The 16,430-nt window shown below is 61.7% G+C and overlaps 1 protein-coding gene and 1 long non-coding RNA gene across 2 annotated transcripts; both read right to left on the bottom strand.

Annotated features, from left to right (window-relative positions):
• Positions 1-331: 331 nt before the first annotated feature.
• On the bottom strand, positions 332-1,188 carry LOC119100900 (uncharacterized). The gene is made up of 3 exons (XR_005094479.1): positions 1,148-1,188; positions 785-860; positions 332-537 (listed from the first exon to the last, which is right to left on the bottom strand). It is a non-coding gene; the product is annotated as an uncharacterized LOC119100900 (long non-coding RNA).
• Positions 1,189-1,734: 546 nt separating this feature from the next.
• Positions 1,735-16,066, bottom strand: lap (phosphatidylinositol-binding clathrin assembly protein lap). Its single transcript, XM_037223300.1, has 13 exons — positions 16,061-16,066; positions 15,602-15,671; positions 14,639-14,781; positions 13,953-14,022; positions 11,017-11,119; positions 8,849-9,122; positions 7,310-7,434; positions 6,573-6,630; positions 5,136-5,175; positions 4,464-4,556; positions 2,330-2,361; positions 2,072-2,266; positions 1,735-1,740 (listed from the first exon to the last, which is right to left on the bottom strand). Exons 1-13 carry the CDS (start codon positions 16,064-16,066, stop codon positions 1,735-1,737), a joined length of 1,215 nt encoding a protein of 404 aa, XP_037079195.1.
• Between the last annotated feature and the right edge of the window lie 364 nt (positions 16,067-16,430).

The raw sequence follows: 16,430 nt of genomic DNA, 5'->3' as shown, positions 1-16,430 counted from the left end.
CGCGGCCGCGCGTCCCCCCCCCCCCCCCCCGGGTACACGCACTGTTTTGGCGCTACGGCGGCACGTCTACGGCGCCCACCACTTGGAATGTAGCGGCGGCTGGCCGTCGACTAGTGTCGACGGCGGCCGCCAGGAGGCCGGGGACTAGCACCGGCCGACAGCCAGCCCTGCACTCTCCCTCTCGCGCACGCCCGGCCACACGCGCTCGCAGAGCCTCGCACCACCTACCCACCCACGCATACGCACACCGACACCGACGCCGCCGAGACCCTGCCCGGCCGCGCTCGCCGCGGCCGATCCGCCTCCAAGCTCGAGCGCGCGCGACGGCCACGGTCGGGCGGCGCGCCCGGCCCGCCGCCAGCCAGCCCACTACGGCGCGCGACCGCCGCCCGGCGACGGCCTATGGGAGACAACAGCACAAACGACACAGACGGCGGCGACGACAATCTCAAAACAACCTGGCGGCGCGGCCGATGGAGCTGTCTTCGTCGCGTGGCGGCGCCCGCCGCCCAGGAGGTCGCTGCGAACGTGCGGCTCCTGCAACCGGTCAGGGGCTCTGACGTCGGCCGCCCGCCGTCGTCGACGGGGCCGACATTCAGCGCGGGAGTGCATGGTCACCGCACACTAGACGAGCAACGCAACATGGCCCCTGATGGCCGGTGGCGAACTATATACGACAGCGTGCAATGGGAGGTGAAACGCCCCTAGAAGACTGATCCCCGCACTCCGTTACTTTGAACCCGTCTCTGCCCGTTTCTGTGAACGGAAGAGCGCGAGCACTGACCTGTTCTTGCTATAGTTTACAAATGCCCAAACGGATCGAACGCGGTGGAGGCCGGCGGGTTCGCTGCCGGAATGCCCTGAAATCGACACACGCTGGTGAGATGGGGGGGGGGGAGGGGGCGACGGCATGCCCGTCACGCGGTGGCGTCAAGCGGCGACAGACTGCCGCTGCAGCCTGGCGCGCCGGAGCCAACTCACGCACATCAGCGGCAGCACATCAACGGCAGGAAACACAGCCGTACTATTCGTACGTGCCGTCATCTCTTCCCTAGCGACAAGCAGACGGGCTAAAGCTGCTCATGACGAGAAACGAGCGAAGTACCGACACGCGACACAGGCCTCGCCGCCGGCGCCGGGCACTCACCACGGGTGCCGGCTGCTGGGCGCCGTACATGCCGTACGGGGCCTGGGCCGGCTGGGGCGGCAGGGCGCCCGGAGCCTGCGGCAGCCGGCGCACACCCGTCAGCCGTCACGCACGCACGGCCCCGGCCGCGGGCCCGGCTCGTCGACGCTACTGCATATATCTACATAGCGTATACAGCTCACGCCGGTCTAGCCCGCCGACTCGGGGTCTTATCATTAGTACATACGTCCTTTTTCACGCTGGGTCACGTACCTCCCATAAAACATCTCAAGTCCTACCACAGCGCCTGAACACCGCAGGTCATGCCACACCGCCGTTCTTTATCCCCGGATCGGACAACATATTCATCGCTTGGAATAACATATGTGCAATGCAATCAATGGACTCCATATCCTAGACGACGCCATACCCGCTCTTTTGATATCCTAGATTATATCGTATTGCCTCGTGTTACGCTGGGCCACACACATACTATCATCGCACCAAATACTCTCGGCATGCCGACGGTCATCTCATGTCAGCCCCTCCACGCTCCGGGTCATATGGTAACGGCCCGCTCCCTACTCTAGGCCACATATCGGTTCTCCTCATAGCTCCAGTCAGGGACCAGACCTAGTCAAGGGTCGCACCAGCCCTGAGTGTCAACACTAGTTACGGGTAAGTGCCGGGCCGTGTCTGTGTCACAGGCGTCAGAACGAGCCCCCCCCCCCCCCCCCCCCCTCCGACTCCTGGTCGGTGGGTGGTCAATCTCCTGGAGCTTGAACGCTGCGCCTGCCTCGCCCGGCGTTGCCCGGTCCGCCGTCAGGGACACAGGGTGGCCGGTGCGTCCCTGGACGGGGACCGAGGGGACCAAGGAGACCGAAGGGACCGGCGTGTCCCTGGGTGTGACCCGGGGCGGGGGGGGGGGAGCGGCGTCCGGCTCACCATGGGTCGTGGCGAGCCGCCTGTCAGCCCCGAGGCCGCCGGCACCGTCCAGTTGTGGCCGCCCGTCCTGGCCGTGTTCTTCACCGGCGAGCCCCAGCTGGGCTTCTGCGCATGCGCCGCGCCGCTGCCTGAGATGCCTAGGTTCTGCACCAGGCTCTGCAGACTCATGTCCAGGTCGCTGCTAATGAGCTTGGGCTGCGGCGCCGCCCGGCTGACATTGGCCGGCTGACCCGCCGGCGCCGCCGATCCCCGGCTCACCGGCTGCAGGATGTCTCCGAACACGTCCGGTCCTGCGGTACAGAGCAGGTCAAGTCCGGTCCTGCGGTACAGGGCAGGTCATGTCCGGTCCAACGGTATAGCGCAGGTCATGTCCGGTCCTGCGGTACAGGGCAGGTCACGTCCGGTCCAGCGGTACAGGGTAGGTCACGTCCGGTCCTGCGATACAGGGCAGGGATCGGCCGGTCCTACGGTACAGGGCAGGGAACGGCCGGTCCCGCGGTACAGGGCAGGGAACGTCCGGTCCTGCGGTACAGGGCAGGTCACGTCCGGTCCCGTAGACACGGTGCACGCTAGGGGAAGAGTCGATCACCTGTGCACTATTACATAACGGACGCGGGCAGACAACATACGTGCAACGTGATACGTAGTGCATCAATGGATATTTAAAAAAAGCACGGTAGAAGTTCCGTCCATCACACCATTTATGGCCAGCGGGCACATACCCTGTGCCCTGTCATACAGCTTACGATAAGCTGGTGGACACGGCAGTCCACTAACTGCAGCTGGCTAGCCCTGATACCTTGTACGAGACTCCTCCGTTTGCCATTCTCGGGAGTCTACCCAAAACCGAGGGTGCAGCATGTGATCGCATCGCAAGACGGATAACAGCAGTCACACGGCCGCAGCCGGGCGATGTTTTCTGAAGCTCAATAGCTCGCCGTGATTACAAATAAGGATGCGGATCATGGGGAGGGTTGGTCCTGTCCACCTCTTCCCTTATGAGCAATGCTTTCTTGCCTTCAAGAACATGGAGGAATGCCTGAGCATTTGTGGACATTGGACCCACAATATAAATGGAATGGAGAAGGCTGGTAAATATATACGGGGCCTGCATGGGTAGTGAGAGGGACGCTTTCATCGTCTGCATCATTTTTTGTACCGGCGATCCGTACGGCATATGAAGTATTAGAGCTAACACACATTACACATGAAGCATATATATATATATATATATATATATATATATATATATATATATATATATATATATATATATAACACAGGAAGTATCAGAGCAATCTAAAACATTAAACCAACACCAACATTCAACGTGGAATGCTTGGGAAAGGGAGTCAAAGTTCACCTGCAACAACATCGCCACATTACTTCTTAGAATGTGTTATGTAAACACCAAGGGCAATAACGCCAAGGTGCATTTCCAGCCTTGTTTGCAAAAGTCAGCACATTCGTCGGCGGCGACAGAACCATGTAGCACAGGGCCACATTCACCCATTACGACAATCAGCGACCTCAAATTGACCGCAGGCGGTGGACCCCGGGGAACGGGTGGCCGCTGCAGAGGACATCAGGAGCGGAAAAAGCCGGCCGCAGCCACCGCAGACATCACATCACCAGAGCTGCCTGGGATACGGAGCCACGCCGCGTGGCTGGGAGCGCCCACAGCCGGCTGCACGAGCGGTGGCCGCGCGGCGGAGGGCCAGTACCTGCGGCGGCGGGCGGCGGACCCTCAGCCGACGGCGGCGCCTCGGCCGGCGGGGCCGCCGCCGCCGCCTCCTCGGCTGCGTGTAACGACACCACAACACCGGTCAGCCGGCCGACGGCTCGCCCGGCAGACCGCCGCTGGCCGCCGGCCGATCACAGCCGATTCCCGACCTCTCACCATGACATCTAAACACGGACACTGTCGCGGCCCAGCGAACACATCGCAAGGGCAAGCGCGAGAATGGCTCGCACGTGACGGGAGAGGCCGACTGGTCGCCACGCTGTTAATGACGCGGCGCTGACTCAGCCCTGGGTCCAATACGGGAAATAACCGCCCGTAGCGGCACACACACACACACGCACGCACGCACGCACGCACGCACGCACGCACGCACGCACGCACGCACACCCAGCAGCAGCTACACAGCAACACCGCTGCCTAGTCATCACAGACTGTATTCCGGGTTCGGTAGTCAGGGGCCAAAGTGGACTCAGAGTACGACACACGCCGCTGATCAGCACAGCGCGGCTGTGCTGATCAAACAGTGCCAGAAATTTAGAGCCGTGCGTTAGCAAACTCGTAGAACGGACAGCACACACGCGTAGCCTACACAGATCAGCGAGCAAAACCCCCCGCAGCTTCCGGACGGCCCGGTCTCGGACCCGGTACCTTTGTATCCAGGTGCAGGCTGGATCAGCTCGAAGTTGGCGAACCCAGTGGCAGGGGACGAGTCGAAGATGTTGAAATTGTTAGCACCAGACCCTGCCAAGAGATTATCGATACGGAGTCACTGTTAGCACCAGACCCTGCCAAGAGATTTTCGATACGGAGTCATCGTTAGCACCAGACCCTGCCAAGAGATTATCGATACAGAGTCATTGTTAGCACCAGACCCTGCCAAGAGATTATCGATACTGAGTCAGACTTCCCGCTAATGATAGCGCTATTATCTCATCGACACGCAAACTATGTCCCAGTCCACAGAGCCCCCTTAAAACTAGGGGCAAGCGCGTATGCGTGCACGTTTGCAGTCGAGGTGCCCCGTCGTTGAGCCCAGTAACGTCTACACCAAAAGCCACCGGTACTGGCGCCACGCAGCTGCTCATCACGCGCGCGCCATCCCCAGTCACGCGCGCCACGTGGCGCGGCGGACGCGGGCCGGGAGCCGGCTGATGACGCCACCCGTCCCAGGCCGTCCCCTTGAGGTGGGGCGGCTCGGCGCGGCTCGCCGCCGAGGTGATCGGTGGACGCGCGGCCGCGCACGCGGCGGCGGCGGCGTACCGTTGAGGGCGGCGGGGGCCGGCTGCGCCGAGGCGGCCATGATCTCGGCGAACGGGTTACCGGTGAGCTGCAGCAGGTCGTCGGAGGCGCGGCCGGCCGGCTGGAGCGGGGCCGAGGCCAGGACAGAATCAGCTGGCGCTCCACAGCTCAGGACAGCTCAGTGTAACTACCCCTGCACAGCAGGCCCTGCTGCCCGCCCAGCTCGGGGTGAACACCTTTCCGACGCTAACCTCTCAATCGCGGGACGTGTCAGCGTTCCTCAGCGAGGGCCGTGACCACCCGCCATCTGAACGGACGCCAGCACAGCGCGCGTCGCTCCGCGGCGGCCGGACTCACCGCTGCGGCGGTCGCCGGCGCCGGCGCGCCGAACAGATCTATGATGGAAGCCGACTGGCCGTTGGCTGATGACGTCACGGGCGCGGCGGCCGTCGTCGAGGCGGCGGTGGCGGAAGCGGCGGGCGTCTCCGAGACCGGCGAGCTCAGGAACGGGTTCGTTTTGAGATGTTCGTCCTGGGGGAGGGAGGGGCTGCGGCGTCAGTGGACGGGTACGGTGCGACGGAGGGGGAGGCGCATCAAGCAGTGATCGTGTGGGTTTGCACTGCGCGAATAACAGGTAGCAGCAGTCTGAGCTGACGGGATGGGCTGCACAAGCACTGCTACAAACCCAGATGAAGTAGCATTGAGCGAATTAGTCATCTACACATAACAAAACATCTATGATAAGTGTCGCTCGAATAACGACTCTGTGTAGGAAATGCACAAAAACGTGCAGGCCAAATGCTGTTCAAGCAGACGGCTCTGCGGTGAATGTAAAAAACATAGCCGGACTGCGGCTTCTTTCCTATGGATAATTTTTACAACAAACTAATTTGCAAAGCTACCATGCATGGCCTTACAACTAGGCGCAACATTATCGCATCCTCTCAGCGACCAGAGGCAACCGACGTTGCAACTAGTGACACGAACACGTGGCGCTGACGTCGGCGCCGGTGCGGGCTGCGCCGCGTGCCCTGACCGGCCCGGTCGGCCGCGCACCGGCCGCGCCACACACCCTGACCGGCCCGGTCAGCCGCGCACCGGCCGCGCCACACACCCTGGCCGGCCCGGTCGGTCGCGCACCGGTCGCGCACCGGCCGCGCCACACACCCTGGCCGGCCCGGTCGGGTCGCGCACCGGCCGCGCACCGGCCGCGCCACACACCCTGACCGGCTCGGTCGGGCCGCGCACCGGCCGCGCCACACACCCTGGCCGGCCCGGTCGGTCGCGCACCGGCCGCGCACCGGCCGCGCCACACACCCTGACCGGCTCGGTCGGCCGCGCACCGGCCACGCCACACACCCTGGTCGGCCCGGTCGGTCGCGCACCGGCCGCGCCACAAGCCCTGACCGGCTCGGTCGGCCGCACCGCAGCTCGTCCCACCTTGAGCTGCTCCAAGGCCGCCTCCTCGTCCGCCAGCGCCTGGTAGCGCAGCGCCTCGTCCACGGCCGACGCGCCGACGCTGTCGAAAGCGGTGCTCGTCGACGTCAGCGTCGTCACCGCCGACGAGATGTTGATCCTGTGACCGCACGCGGGCAGGCAGGCAGGCACACACGCAGGTCAGTGCGCATGCGACGGCGGCGGCTACGGCGCCCGCGTGCGTGCCAACACAAAACGGCCCGTCGCATGCAGAGGCGAGCAGCTCGGTTCTACGGTCTGGCGCCGTGCGGTGAAACCAAAACACTCCGCGGCGGAACAGCAGGCGGACGTCGCCACTTCAAACACCGGTTTGCGAACTGGTGCAGGCGTAACTAACGTTATATGCACGCAAGAATACAATCTACACCACACAAAACAAAACAAACCAAAACAAAACAAAACAAAAACGGAAAACTTAAGCCAAGACAGCCATCCAAGTTCAAAACATCCCACGAAAAATGCTAAAAATAACCCGAATATAAAATGGGCATGCAAGCACAACGCGATTATGTGCGGTCACAGGAACAACATGTTAAACAGAGCATCACATACCGCTTAGAGCGGATTCGATCACTTCCACTTTCCACAGGGGGCGTGAAATTCGTCCCCTCTGAGCCAAGCCGTAGCCCCGACTAGATCGCAGTCGCAACCGCACACACGTGTCCCGACACGACCCGGCGGATCACGTGCCCCCCCCCCCCCCTCATCTGACCCGGAAGCTGGCCCGTCAGCCCCGTAGTACTCCAGTGAGGACCACCGCGGCGGCGGCGATCCCCCACCTGCTGGTGTTGGCCGTGCCGGCCTTCTTGCCCTCCAGGTGGGCCAGGTGCTGCTCCAGCGCGTCCAGCAGGCTGCTGGGCGCGCGCGCCAGGTCCGGGATCTCGCCCTTGTCCACGCCAATGCGCTACCGGTCCCAGGCGACGCCCGTGTCAGCGGAGACCAGACAGGGACACATTGTCGGGCGGACCGGGGACGAGACAAGAGCACATTGTCGGGCGGACCGGGGACGAGACAGAGGCACAGTGTCGGGCGGACAGGGGACGAGACAGGGGCACAGTGTCGGGCGAACTGGGGACGAGACAGGGCCACAGTGTCGGGCGCACCGGGGACGAGACAGAGGTACAGTGTCGGGCCGACCGGAGACCAGACAGGGGCACATTGTCGGGCGGACCGGGGACGAGGCAGGGCCACAGTGTCGGGCGGACCGGGGACGAGACGGGGGCAAACTGTCGGGCGGACCGGGGACGAGACAGAGGCACAGTGTCGGGCAGACCGGGGACGGGACAGAGGCACAGTGTCGGGCGGACCGGGGACAGGACAGGGCCCCAATGCCGGGGGGACAGAGAACGAGACTGGGGCACAGTGTCGGGCGGACCGGGGACAGGACAGGGCCCCAATGCCGGGGAGACAGAGAACGAGACTGGGGCACAGTGTCGGGCGGACCGGGGACAAAACAAGGGCACAGTGTCAACTACATCACAACCCGTTCATTATCAACCTGTCCTAAATGTCGTTCGCATCGCTCCAGAAAAAAACGATGATATACAACTAGCAAAAGGACCCTAAGAGATGCAAACAGCCAGGCTGGACCAGCTTATCAAAATTGAACTAGGAATAACTACGTCTATCTGATTTCCAAGCGCGCAGGAAACACACCTGGTTCGTTTCACTGACTTCTCATTTCTGTAAAATCAAGTTGCTTCTAGTCCAAGCGCCTATAAGAAGCGATTAGAAAAAGGTTAAGCCACATTTACACTTTAAAGAAACCGGCCATCGACATATCATCAGAGTGCACTTAGACGGAATAATCTTGCACAGCAGACCCCAACAGATACCTTACCTCTGCCACCTTTAAAAACTCGCCAACCTTGTCCATCCGAATCAGGAACTTCTTGTACAAGTCCAAACCCTCGCGACATTGTTTCTTATTCATTTCAAAGTATTTCTCTGTAATCCAAGAAAAAACAACATTTCAACCGACCAGTGAGGGGACATCAGCATCTACTTTTTTTCGTTACAACGGCATTCATCTTTATCAATATTTCATTATCAGGCGTGAGGTAAGCTGTCAAGTCCCAAGTGGCCGCGTCTATCCGCCCGCTCATCAGCCGCTGCTCGAGCGGAGGCCATCAGCCCGTATCGGCCCGTTCAGCCGATCAGGCTCTGCTGACTAACGCTCCCCCTGCCCCTCCCCGACCGCCCGTCCGCTCCCGTCCGTCAAAAGGGTCGCCCGTCACAAGTGTCACGGCGCCGTCGGCTCGTTATGTCAGCTGACCCTGGCAGCGACCTTAAACAGTGGCTGTGTCGAGTCGGCGGACCTTGCCGGCGCCCACCGCCCAGCCGCCGCGCCGCGCTTCCTCCCGCCGGTCGACGCCCCTCCTACCCAGCAGGTTGATGATGCCGTCGTTGTAGCAGGCGAACAGGCGGATGAGGTCGCGGAAGAGGAACATGAAGGCGGTGTTCATGACGCCGTTGGTCAGCTCGTTGGGCGAGCAATCGAACTCCAGCAGCGAGTCCACCTGGTTCTGCAGTACGGGCAGCGTCTTCAGCAGCTTCTCGGCCGTCATGCTGCGCAGCGTCCCCTCCTCCTTCCTGCAGACAGCGCGGGGGAGGGCGGCCCGTCAGGAGCGGGCCTCTGGCCACACAATGGACCAGCACAGTCCGCAGACTAGCAGGTTATCGCACATGGACAAACGCGAACAGGACTTGCGCCAGCGGATAAACAGGCATGGTCGCCCGCACGGACCGTACCTGTTTATCCGCTGCAGCGGGAAGGCTCTGCGATGGATTCTTCCCCCACCCCCCCCCCCCCCCCCCCCCATCAACGACACCTGCCTACACGTCTGCGGAGGTAGCCGCTTCGGACAGCAAGGGCACAGCTTCTTGGGTGAAAAGCTCAGCCGTCGCATGCGTTTGGCCACAAACATTATTTGCGCGGAGTGAGCGACATCATCGTGACAGATTACCCGTTCTCGCGGGTGATCTTTTTAATACATGCTTAAAAAACACTGAGCAAGCAGCAAAGCTAGACCGGGACACGCTACACACGTACCAGTCGGTGGGTGTGTGGCAGAGAATTCATCTAGAAACTCGATGTCTGTGATATACTAGATGCTCCATGTCGCCTGTGGTGGGCCATGTGTTTCGGCACCCACTGACATTAGAGCTCTCTGACATAATTTGGTGGCACTAGCGCTGTGAGTCAGTGAGCTTCCGACCAACTTGCCCTGCTGAGCCAGCCGTCGCCGCGCCCTGGGCCGAGTCGAGTGGTCCGCTGGGATGTCGCTCGACCGGCGCCACTGGCCGAGCCCGCCCCAGGCCGGCGCGCCCCATGACCCCCTCCCCCGCAGAGTTCAGCCTAATCGCCGCAGCGGCCGGCGGCGCCGATCAGCCGGCGTCAACCGTTCCGCCCCCCCCCCCCCCTGCCCGCCGCCCCGGGCGTAACTCGAGCGGGGGGGGGGGGGCCGTGCATGCAAACCGAGCTCGCGCGCGGGAGAGCGCTCCGCCGCCGGTCTCAAGCGCTCCACTACCAGCGGCCTCGGCACGGACAGCGTCCAACGGCGCCGGCGGCCGGCATAGCGTCGGCCGCATCTGCCAGCCGCCAGCGGACGGACGGCCGCTGTCAGGAGATCTCGCAGCCGACACCGCCGCACGGCCGCTGTCAGGAGATCTCGCAGCCGACACCGCCGCCGCGCCGCGCGCGACGCTCGGCCCGGACGGATGGCCGCTGTCAGGAGATCTCGCAGGCCGACACCGCCCGCCGCGCCGCGCGCGACGCTCGGCCCGGACGGATGGCCGCTGTCAGGAGATCTCGCAGCCGACACCGCCGCACGGCCGCTGTCAGGAGATCTCGCAGCCGACACCGCCGCCGCGCCGCGCGCGACGCTCGGCCCGGACGGATGGCCGCTGTCAGGAGATCTCGCAGCCGACACCGCCGCACGGCCGCTGTCAGGAGATCTCGCAGCCGACACCGCCGCCGCGCCGCGTGCGACGCTCGGCCCGGACGGACGGCCGCTGTCAGGAGATCTCGCAGCCGACACCGCCGCACGGCCGCTGTCAGGAGATCTCGCAGCCGACACCGCCGCCGCGCCGCTGTCAGGAGATCTCGCAGCCGACACCGCCGCCGCGCCGTGCGCGACGCTCGGCCCGGACGGATGGCCGCTGTCAGGAGATCTCGCAGCCGACACCGCCGCACGGCCGCTGTCAGGAGATCTCGCAGCCGACACCGCCGCCGCGCCGTGCGCGACGCTCGGCCCGGACGGATGGCCGCTGTCAGGAGATCTCGCAGCCGACACCGCCGCCGCGCCGCGTGCGACGCTCGGCCCGGACGGATGGCCGCTGTCAGGAGATCTCGCAGCCGACACCGCCGCCGCGCCGTGTGCGACGCTCGGCCCGGACGTCGACTGCAAAGTTTGACACCGCGGGGAATCGGCTGGCTCGGACCAGCTGTCGGGGCCTGTCCTCTCTCCCCGGCAGCGCGTCTTACCCGCGCTTCACTTTGCAGAAGTCGAAGGCCACCGCGCGGTAGCTCATGGCCTTCTCGTTCAGGTATTTCGCGTAGCGTCGGATGTAGGTGGACATGTCATAGCCTGGAAGCAGACGGACATTAGACGGTACCGGCGCGCGGCGGCGGCGCCGGCCGGGCCGGAGACGGCGGCTAATCGGCGGCTCCCGGGCTTCCCGGGGCTGTGCTGCGACACTCGGCCGGCGTCCCTCACGCGACGGCCGACGATCGATTCAAGGCCACCGCCGAGATGATGCAGTGTTTTGGCTCGCTGAGCCGGGTGTGAAGATGTCGGCACTGGTTTAGCGTACGGTCGTACAAGCCGATGATGTTGATACGCTACTCCACCGCGAACACAGCTGTTTATAGTCCTGATCCCAAGATTGTGCGGTTTCTACCGATACAGCATAGACACAAAATACATCAACGGTACATACAATCCACTCGTGCAGTCTAAGCAACAGGGTCCTACGAAGTTGAACACAACGTGGAAGAAATGACATTCAAATAAATGCGCATGTAACAAGTAACCTTCGTTTCTAGAACGTTAACCGTCACAATGGCCATCGTCTATGCAGCGTTAGACATCACAAGCTGCCTCTACGACGTCCAGCAACACCACTACACTACAATCCAACACATTAAACGCATTGCAGAACCAGCCAAATGTCAAGGCCAAGAAACATGGCTAATTTCGTGACGGCAAGGATGCCAAGTATCTCTGCACAGATTTCCTTAACCGCTGGTAAATTCCCGGCCCGTTTTTCGGCGGACAGTGCTGGGTGGGCGGCGAGCCCGTGCGGCGGGGGACTGGTTCTGCGGCTGCTCTCCCCTCCCCTCCTCTGCCCGGCCCGGCCAGACCAGTTCTGGCCGTCGGCGCGGCGCCCTCGTGCCTCTCAGGCGGCTCCTACGAGCGAGCTGGTCGTGCTGCCCACGCCACACGTCGGCCACAGGCACAGAGGAACTGAGCGGCACACACCACCTAACAGCTGGACCCCAGACTGGGGTCCCTCCAGCCTTGTCCCCTACTTCCCCCCCCCCCCCCCCCGTCAGGCGGAACTCACTGATGGATCGCACGGGTAGGGGACGGAGCGGCTCATACAGACCCAGACTGGATCCAGATTGGGGGGCCGAGCGGCCGGACAGGATTCAGGCTGGACCCCAGACAGGGGACGGAGCGGCTCACACGGACTCAGACTGGACCCCAGACTAGAGGAACGGAACAGCCAGACTGGACTTACAGACTGGACCCCAGTCAGGAGGGACGGAGCGGCGGGACAGGACTGGACCCCATTCAGGAGGGACGGAGCGGCGGCACAGGACTGGCAGGTAGACCGCGCGGACAACAGAACGGCACTCAGTCAGGGGAACGAAAGGGGGCTAACTAACAGGTGCAATCAGGACAGTAGAAGGGAAATAAATCCAGGTGACCGGGAAAGGAAGAACAGAAAAACAAACACCAGTCCGCACGTCGGACAAAAGGGAGCCCCCACGCCCGTTGGTCAAACACGACGCCACGACCCGACAATAAATACATGTCACAAGTGAATGTGGTCACGCCTGCGAAAAACAAATAGCCGTTACGTACTTCGTTTGCGGTGTGCTATCTTGTGTACATTGTTCGCGTTGGTTTGCAGAGTGTTCCCCCACCCCCTGCAAAGAGTGCGCGGTCCTTCATCTAGCGTGTCGGCGCCGTGTTCCGCCGCGTGAGACGCGCGCTTATTGGCTCGCGCGCCCGGCCGGGGCACGATCGGACCAGAAGATCCGCTTAACGGAGGCGGAGGCGGCGGCGGCAGTTCGCCTGCTGCGGTCGGTCAGCACCCACCGCCGATCCCCACCCAGTCCCGACCAGCAGTCCGCGACGCCGTGACGGGTGCCGGACACGCTGCGTGGCGGCAGCTCCATAGACCGTGGGGCCTCGCTTTCGGCGGGTTACACAAACAAGCGCTGTGGTCACAATAACGGGCCAAGGCGATGACAGGGCCCGGTGCCGGCCGCCGCGGGAGGCGATATGTGCATCGGCCAGCGTGACAGGCACACGGTGCGAAAGCGCGCTGAAAAAACAGGCAGACGCATAAGCACGCTCACACGCATACCGCATCCATGCACTCGCAGAAACGCGTACGCAAAAGCGTCACCCACGCACACACACCTACACGTCTAGTGCTTAAGCCATCCTTAGCCAAAGGCCACTAGCGAGATTATGTGACCTTCAGCCAGACGAGTCACGATAATCTCTAGTTTCAGCCGCCAGCACCCAATACCGGTCGTCAGTCGGGACTTCGGGACCGGTGAACCCAAGCGCACAAGGGAAAAGTCTGCAGGCAAGTGTTCGAACACAAAAGCAACGAAGCTAGTGAACTCGACGGGCTGCAGAAGCGCATGCCGACTTAACGACTGCGGACATGGGACGGCGTGCCCGGCGGCGGCTGCCCCGGGGCGGGACGCGCACGCAGCCGAGCGGCTTACTTTGGCTGGCCTCTGCGAGCGGTGAGACGGGGGCATCACATCAGCGCGTTCCAAAGCGGCGCGAGGCTCGAAGCGCCGCGCTCACACAGGGACGGGCGGCAGGCAGGCAACCGACGCAGAACGGCACCGCCCTCTACACGTCAGCGCACGCTACCGGGCGCGGCACACGTCGCACACGTCCTCCGTTGGTGGCCACCTCGCGGCGGGTCCCCCGAGGGCGGGGTGGTGCTGCTTCCACCGTCCCGGGCCGGTCCTGTCCGCCGGCAGGGTCAGGACACCCGGCGCAGGCGGGCGGCGCCAGAGCGACGAAGAGCCGACGGCAGACGTGGCGCGCGCCACACCGCACTCGTGAGGCCGGACTTAATGAGACAGGACATCGGAGGCTGGACGGTCGGCGCGACAGCGGGGCCGCGTAAGAGGGCGACAGCAGACCACAGACCGTCACTCACCGCCAGTTTTGTCGAGAAAATTGCCCAGCTGGAAGTTGCAGTTGCTTGATGCCAGGAATTGTGTGAATCGCTGTCGAGGGGCCGTCTCGTTAGGCACAGTGGAGATTCGCTTGGCACAGGCATGGTGCAGCTAATCTCCCAGGACACACACACTGACGCCAGCGCACGAGACACCGCGCGTTCAAGCGCGCCGGACAGCCCACGCAGGCGACTGCTTCGCGCCTCCGTCACCAACACGCAAGAACGACACGTAAACGCATTGAACACATGGGCCTACACAGGCACCCCTGCGTAACACAAATCACGCTACCTCATCGCAAGTGTCCGCCGATTTCTACGAGCGCATGCTACGCCCACGGGCCACGTGTGCTGTGCCTGGCCACACAAGGGGGAGTAATCTGAACCACCCAACCAGAAACGAAGGCAACACTTGCCGAGCACCAGGTCGTTGCCCTTGCCATCCCGAAAGGGATATTCCTTACTCCAGCGAGGTCACAACGGCCAGCTTTCAGGACGCTTTTACCTCTGTTGCGCCATACGTATACGTGAAAACGGTCCGCTCCAGTGGGCCTCCCTGCAGCCGGTCGGGTCACATCCCATGCCACTGACTCGGACACGGGTGGCCCTAGGGCCGCAGAGGCTGGCCGCATGCTCCCTGGCGCTCCATCCCGGCCGGCTGGACCTACCTCGTTCCCGTAGCACATGAGGTGGTGCACGGTGATGAGCGACTTGAAGACGACCACCCAGGACGAGTTCTGCGTCCGCTCGATCAGCAGGTTGGCCAGCTGCGGGATCGACACGTTGGGCTCGAAGGTGCAGTGCAGCAGGTCTGCAACACAGGGCGCGGCGTCACGCACTGGCCCTCCGGACAGGCCAGGTCAGGCCCCGCTACAGACCCGCCCTGGACTCGGCTTCCAGCCAGGCCACAGCTCAGCTTCAGGTCAAGCCACACCTTACCCACAGGTCCACTGAGGTCCACTGGCTACAGGTCCAGTAAGGGCTTGGCATTAGGACAGGTCAGCACGCTCGGCTCTAGGTCGCATCAGGTCTCCGCTGGCTGCAGGTGAGGTTAGCAGAAGGCTCAAGTGAGGCAGGAGTCAGCCTCAGGTCAGGTCAGCACAAGACTTCACGTCAATGCTACGGAAGGATTGAGACAAGGTATGAGTGCCACAAATGGGGTAATTGTTCAGACTATCATCCTCGCCTGCTGTGCCAGTAAGTTCACAAGGTTTCCGGCCTGCCCACCCCTGTTCGTTCAGTTGGTAGAGCACCTGACTCGCAATAAGAAGACCCCGGATCGAATCAGAGCGATTCCGAAGGGGGAGGGGGGTTCAGATCGTGACACATATCTGGCTGAGATCCAAACATCACCCAGTCCATTTCAGTACTCTCCAATACCTGACGGCCGGAGGATTTACCAGTTGAAACATTTACATATTTATACACCAGACAAGGATGGTAGCTCTCACATGGTGTTAGCACATACACATTTCAATGCTCGCATTGCTGTATGCATTGTCCAAGAACAAATGATCATGGTTAACTTCATGAGTTGCCTGGAGGTGAAGCAATGGCGGGACAGACATCCCTCACATCACATCACTGTGCTGTTCACATCACAGCATGATGAATTGGTTCTCCAAGCTTACAGTCAAGGTGCTTCTTCTTGGGTCCAAGCAGCTCCTCAGTGGTGGCCTTGCAGACTGCCTTGGCCAGACCCTGGCCAGCCAGGCTGTGCCGGGCGGCATTGAGGCGGTCTGCGATTGTCTGGCCTTGGGATGCGGCCATCACTGCAAGAGGTGTAAAAACATCTGTCACACTGCACCTCTACATCATCTGTCACAAAGACATCTGTCACACTGCACCTGCACCTAATCATCCAAAGGGAACACATCTGCCATCAGTCAAATAGTGATCACCTTTCAGGTGCCTGTAAACTACAGCCAAATCTCAGTCATCTCAGTCTGTGGTCAGGGATTTGTCAATCTTGCATGCTTACATGTGTCAGGTGTTCAGCTTTACCCATCACCAAGTACCTAGTGCATGCCAACTTTCTGTAATACAAAACAGCTTGTTGCTCTGCTTGCATCCAAAATTACAAAACTGACCCTCATATTAACTGGCACACATCATGTCCCAAAGGTATCAGCATTTAACAATGTTTGGGATAGAACATTGCCCATAGTACTTGGCATGATGTTACTGCCTCCAAACTACAGAAGCTTTTAAAAAGGAATGTCCTACCCCTTTAATGGAGCACCAGTGCCTGCATTGGTCCAATTGGTGCTAAGGGGTCATGGTGCACCTGAGATATAGTGGACTTAGGGCTGGGGTGTAGTTACCATCTGGAGACCACACCTGTCCTAAAACTCACTGCAATAATGCAAATACAAATGGAAAACATAGATTGTGGGCTTGTCCACTCCCATAGCTCAACCCATTGGCACACCTGTGTTCTAACCTAGTTGTGGCAGGGTG

The sequence above is a fragment of the Pollicipes pollicipes genome, unplaced genomic scaffold (assembly GCF_011947565.3).
Source record: "Pollicipes pollicipes isolate AB1234 unplaced genomic scaffold, Ppol_2.1 Scaffold_4881;HRSCAF=5763_pilon_pilon_pilon, whole genome shotgun sequence".
Taxonomy (NCBI): domain Eukaryota; kingdom Metazoa; phylum Arthropoda; class Thecostraca; order Pollicipedomorpha; family Pollicipedidae; genus Pollicipes; species Pollicipes pollicipes.
This window is presented reverse-complemented; position numbering and strand designations above follow the sequence as displayed.

Bases quoted from the DNA above. Each gene is read 5' to 3' on its own strand.
- lap (XM_037223300.1), bottom strand. The intron at 11,120-13,952 runs GTGAGTGACGGT...GTCTGCTTCCAG, and splicing joins TTTTCTCGACAAAACTGGCG to GCTATGACATGTCCACCTAC. The intron at 2,362-4,463 runs GTACCGGGTCCG...TCTGTACCGCAG, and splicing joins GCCTGCACCTGGATACAAAG to GACCGGACGTGTTCGGAGAC.